The sequence below is a fragment of the Salvia miltiorrhiza genome, chromosome 5 (genome assembly GCF_028751815.1).
Source record: "Salvia miltiorrhiza cultivar Shanhuang (shh) chromosome 5, IMPLAD_Smil_shh, whole genome shotgun sequence".
Lineage (NCBI taxonomy): Eukaryota > Viridiplantae > Streptophyta > Magnoliopsida > Lamiales > Lamiaceae > Salvia > Salvia miltiorrhiza.
The window spans coordinates 50,739,544-50,745,543 of record NC_080391.1 but is presented as its reverse complement, the minus strand read 5'-3'; the positions used below and the strand labels follow the sequence as shown (position 1 = coordinate 50,745,543).

At 35.6% G+C, this 6,000-nt stretch overlaps 1 protein-coding gene across 1 annotated transcript; it reads left to right on the top strand.

Moving 5' to 3' along the window:
- Positions 1 to 411: 411 nt before the first annotated feature.
- On the top strand, positions 412 to 5,723 carry LOC130987230 (ubiquitin-like modifier-activating enzyme 5). Its single transcript, XM_057910887.1, has 14 exons — positions 412 to 807; positions 1,645 to 1,713; positions 1,787 to 1,900; positions 2,118 to 2,246; positions 2,662 to 2,730; positions 2,813 to 2,965; positions 3,116 to 3,152; positions 3,490 to 3,572; positions 3,851 to 3,925; positions 4,018 to 4,092; positions 4,719 to 4,805; positions 4,898 to 5,019; positions 5,237 to 5,280; positions 5,352 to 5,723. The coding sequence occupies exons 1-14, from the start codon at positions 718 to 720 to the stop codon at positions 5,495 to 5,497; spliced, it is 1,293 nt and encodes a 430-aa protein (XP_057766870.1). The 5' UTR covers positions 412 to 717; the 3' UTR covers positions 5,498 to 5,723.
- The last annotated feature ends 277 nt before the right edge of the window (positions 5,724 to 6,000 follow it).

The window sequence follows — 6,000 nt, the reverse complement described above, 5'->3', positions numbered from 1 at the left end:
CTTGTTAAAAGCAGAAGGGAAGTTCAAATGCTAGATTTATCTTATAGAATAGATAAGTTTATACCGCGTGTGAGGATGTCGTTTTTGGGGTTAAATGGGTTGTTCAAGATTCCTTGCCCCGATGTTCATAAACTGGAGTAGTTATCAACAATGCTCAACTAGAAAGTTTTTACTAGAAACTCTCTTTTTGTTGTTGCTGCAGTGTAGTTGTGTTGAACACGGGATTGCTTGAGTTAGATTTAGTTTGGGACTATACAAAATTTTAATTTTAATTTAACTGTAATGAATTATATTTAATTTATGGCTATATGAATTATAGGGTAAAATTATAAATTTATAATTATTATTTTATATGAGAGTTTTTTTTTTTTTTTTTTTGAGGAACTTATATAAGAGTTATAGTGAGTAAAATGGGGCTTTGATAGAATCACCCATCACAAAAAGGGCTCTTGACGTGGCAAATCCTCATTGGATATTGAATCGTGGAAAACGTCATGAAACCAGATCCCGGTTCACACAACATAACGCCCGGTCCAAACAAAAAAGCTTCCTAATTTGATTGAATTCATATTCTTTTGAAGGTGAAAAACCTCAAAATCTCTATCTCTAAATCCCAATTCACTAAGCGAATTGCCCCATTTCGAGTTAGGCGATTCAGTTTATTGAAGTTGCACCATTTAGAGCACAAAAAGGGTGATTTTGGGGCAATTCTGTACAATGGAGGCGGAGCTCAAAGTTTTGCTGAGTGAACTTCACAACCTGAAGGATTCTCTGCGTGATCCTTCTCATATAGGTTTGATTGATCAGGTAAACTCTCCCTCTATCATATCTGAAGCTGGAACTGTTTTTTGAACAAAGGCATATGGTTGGGGGCGGGAATGAGATTGTTAAGCATGGAAATCTAATTTAATTGAGAGTTGAGACCGAGGAACTTGCGAAATTTTGTGTACAATGTTGAACATTGCCAATCAAGATAATCTGGAAGGATATCTGGCCCTGTTTAGCTTAATGAAGTAAAATGATATAAATAAAGATGGTTTTGAATGAATTAGGATCTAACATGGAACTGGCCGGGGACATTTAGAAGAATATATGTAGGATTAGAGAGGGTTGACACTGGATGTCTTATGTGTGGAAGGATGCCTGCAAGATCAAAAGGAAATTGCTGCAAAACTATATAGTTCCACTGGCTCCATTTTTTTTTTTAGTGTTAGAACACTACAGGATAACATATGCATAAATCACGATAGTAGAGATGCGTATGTTTAGATGCATTTGCAGCCGTCCCCAACAGTAGCTTGGAATGGCTTTGACGACGACGATGATGATGAGGTGCAGATGGTTGGGCTTGTTAATTATGGATAGTATATTTTAAAAGGTGGACTAGTTCTCCAATTGATAGGAAAGATGAAATTAGATGGGAAAATGGAAGGAAAAGATGTACATTAACACTAGTTAGTAATTTTTTGTAAGCTTACTATCGACTATGAATCTAGTAACATGTTTCTTCTCTCTTTGTCATTAGTTCTGAACCAGTTTCATCCTTTGAAACCTTACAAATTTATGGAGTAGACAACGCTCAGTTGTTTATGTACAATTTCTTTTGAACTTTACTTGTTCTAAATAAGTGCTTTGTTCTTGTAGATACAATCACGTGTTGAGCATCTATCTACAGCAGAAAAAATAGCAAATGCACAGCGTTCCAAGATTAAGGTTATCATTTTTTATTTGCTTATTTGCTGTCGTGATTGATCAAAACATTGACTTTTCTTACTGTTTCATGCAGGATATGAGTGCTGAGGTGGTTGATAGCAACCCTTACAGCAGGCTTATGGCACTTCAGAGGATGGGTATCGTGGAAAACTATGAAAGAATTAGAGAATTTTCAATTGCCATAGTTGTCCGTATTTTAAACTTCTCCTTATAGATGTATCTGTTCTTGTAGAATTTTCTCTTAATGGTTCCCTTCACAATAAACATACTTGTAAATGTTAATGATCAGTTTTATAAGAATATGCCATGTTCTTTTGCTGCTCCCGTCTGTATTAGATCCTTCTATAACCTGTCTGTTTTATGCAAGTTTTTAACAATACTGATACAGTTTTTTTGCTCTACAGGGTATAGGTGGTGTGGGCAGTGTTGCAGCTGAGATGCTAACAAGGTGTGGCATCGGTCGCCTCTTGTTGTATGACTACGATAAAGTGGAGTTAGCTAACATGAATAGGCTTTTTTTCCGCCCCGATCAGGTGCATTTATAGTAAATTTATGAAATACAATATTAAGTAAGTAATTCTTAAAAATATTGGTATCTAGAAGTGAAACCTTGCTTGTGATAAATACTCATCTAATGCCCATTCTTTCTATTAAACATTGTTACTATATTGAAGTAAAATGTGGCGGGAAATAAGGAAGAAGGAAATCTAATTTTCATTGTGTAAGAAAAAATCCTAATATTCTCTCTAACACCAGCTCCAACAATATTTCATGAATTTATATCATAAAAGATTTATCATTGCAAAATTTGCATTACTCTATTTTCTTAATGAATGTGGAGAAGTTAGGTGCTTGGATAGGTTGATGCCTACCTTATCACTATAACTTCTCTATTATTTTTCTTCCATCTGCAAGTTAAAATATACCATGTTGGTTTTCCTTTTATAGGCTGGGATGACTAAGACAGATGCTGCTGTCCAAACTCTTTCAGGCATAAACCCCGATGTTGTACTTGAGGTAAAGTACTGTTAAAATTTTCAGCTAGTCTATGTGTCCAATTAACAAACTATGATATCTCTTGTTTGATCTTGTTTTCCAGAGCTATACTTTGAACATCACAACAGTACAAGGCTTTGAGACCTTCATGTCAAGTCTTACAAATAAATCATTTCGTCCAGATAAAGAAGGTAGTGGAGTTGATCTTGTTTTAAGCTGTGTTGACAATTATGAAGCACGAATGGTGGTAAATCAGGTCAGAATTAAGATCTTATAATCAAAATCTTCATATCCGTAATCATGTTTTTGGTTAAACACCTTGTAAAATGAGAATGGTTTTCTGAATTTTAGAAGATTAAATTTACCTTTCTTTTAATGCTAAACTTAAATGTGATCTCTGGTGCAGGCTTGCAATGAATTGACCCAAACATGGATGGAGTCTGGTAAGCAATGCACTATTGCTGCTTAATTCTCTCAGTTTACTTTTTTACAAAATAAACAAGAACTGGTTTAGTTTGAGACCTTTAGATGCCTTAGCAGCTTTGTTATTCAATAATTTATTCCTTTCAAGGTCAATGCTTTACTAAACCTGGCCTAACTTTTCTATTTCATTTCAGGGTGTCCTTATCTGAAAAAAGTTGCCATTTTCTTCATCTATCACATTGAAAAGTTGTGCATTTGTGTTGGCCTTACATAAATCTGATTTTGTAAAAATAAAATTACGATCATGCTGAATTGCTTATCTATGCTTGCAGTTAATTTGAGAAATCTTTTGTACAGGTGTATCCGAAAATGCTGTTTCTGGTCATATACAGTTGTTGGTTCCTGGTGAAACGGCTTGTTTTGCCTGTGCACCTCCCTTGGTAAGTCTACTAATTGCATTGTACAATTCCTGAGAAAGTAAAAGGTGTAGAAGGATATTTGAATCTTTTGAAATCTGCATCATCTAATGCAGCCTGACTGCTGATTTTATATATTGTACACTAAGACTGAAGTGCTATAAACTTTGCTTCGAGTCACTGAGATTTTTATTGGTCAGCAACCTTCAGTTATGGTTTTTGTTTTAAATGTTGTTTTCTGGCTTTTGCATCAGTCTGCTGTAATAGTGGAACATTTATTAGTGAAATTTTTTCTATCTTAGGTTGTAGCATCTGGGGTTGATGAACGTACACTAAAGCGTGAAGGGGTTTGTGCTGCATCTTTGCCAACTACAATGGTAAGCATTTGTTGCCTCAACCAGATTTGACTTATTTTGTGCTCCTCTTTCTACTGCTTTTATATTTCTGACTACTTCAAGTTGACATGAAGGGAATTGTCGCGGGGCTTCTTGTTCAAAACACTCTTAAATATTTACTGAAGTTTGGAAGTGTCACTCCCTATTTGGTAAAATTCTCTCTCTCTCTCTCTCTCACACACACACACACACACACAAGTTCATGCATGCGAGTATAAACTCCACTCAGTCCATCCCGCATGAGTGCATGATTGAAATAGTCATGAATAATTCATAAGTTGCCAATTGTTAATATTTGTTGTTTGGTTTAGGCACTCCAGTGATCTTTTTGTTGGACCAGAAATTCAGGTGTATTGTTTCTGGACAAGTTCTAAAACTTTCACAAACCAAATGAAGAGCACCTTCGTTTCTTTCAATTTTATTTCTATTTTAGTTTTAAGTGTTCACTTTCTAAGTTACAGTTGCAAGTAACATTCAAGTAAATATAGTATGATTTGTCTAGTCCATTAACTAACTTCATTAGTAATTCAAGAATTCATCATTGAAGCCAGACAATATACTAGCATCGTTACACACACGCGTGCATGCACGCACACTTTTATTGAATATTCTCTTATACTCTGCATGATAAGTCTGAACACATCCCCTGGCTTTTGTATCATAATATTTGTGTTTGAAGCTATAAAATGCCTCTTGCTTGTGAATGTCGTCATATATTATTATCCAGTGGGGCTTGTTGGTGCTTCTTGAGTGTGACGTTTTCTTTCTTGATTAGGGTTACAATGCCCTCAAAGATTACTTCCCAACAATGGAAATGAAACCAAACCCTCAATGTTCAAATGCTGCTTGCTTGGAGAGACAGGTACTCAAGCTGGACAGAGCTTTTGCGATAATCTGTTGATAAAATCTGCGCTATCTAACTTTGCAATCTATTTGTGAAATGCTACGGAGCAGAAAGAGTATATGCTTGTGAAGCCTGCCAGAGATGCCGCCGCCGCTGCTGCTAAAGCCAAGATGGAAGCTGAAGAATCAGTAGAACCTGAATGCCTTCACGATGACAATGAATGGAACATAAGGTAACAAAATGAGCACTCTTATTTGTGATGCCTGCGTATATCGATTGATTCATTGACCTACTATACTTGAATTAATCTTTGTGATGTACCTCAGCTAATAAATTTTTGGTGCTGCTAATTCCTATTTGATATAATCTAAGTTGAATTTTGCATATTCTCTTTGTTCTATATTTTGGGAGTCATATTGTCTCATGTTTTTATCTTTATTGTGTCCCAGTGTGGTCGATGATGACGATGTACAAGTCTCAGATGCTAGTTCAGGTCAGTATCTTTTCTTTCGCTGTAAAATAATCTCATCTTCTCCATTGACATGATACTTTCTTACACTTTAGGTGCCATAACGGAAGGCCTCGTTCATGAGCTTCCGAGTGCTGATGCATTTCAGCAGCCACTTACTACGGAGGAAACCACCACCACCACCACTGCTGATGACCTCGACGAATTGAGAAAACAGCTGGAAGCGCTTAACGCGGACTAGGTTTGATTTGTTCACTCATGGAGGTCGACAAATTGCTGCGGCTTGTGTTACCCTTGTTTCTTTAACTATTAGAACCCAGTTTTGTCTAGAACACCTTGAGTGCCCTTTTGAAGATGGATATTGCAATGTATGTTTATGCAAGTGGATTATTCATTTTCATCTAGTAAAAAGAAACTGTCGACCAATTGGATTCTGCATAGTGGGATTTCATTGGTATTTTAGGCAATACTAGTGTACTTCCCGCGCTATGCGCGGCGAATATAATTTTAAACTTGCATAATGTTGAATTGGATATTAGATTCAATGACAAATTTATGAAAAGATGAAGAAAATCGAGCTAAGAGCTAAGAGCAAAACAATTGAGTGTGCAACAAATATGGAAAAGAAGATAGGAAATTTACAAATTTCATGTCTTTAAAAAAAATTAAAAATTTAAAAATTATAAATTTCACGTCTTTAAAAAAAATCATTCTGCCAATAAATTTCCTATTGATATTTTTTTA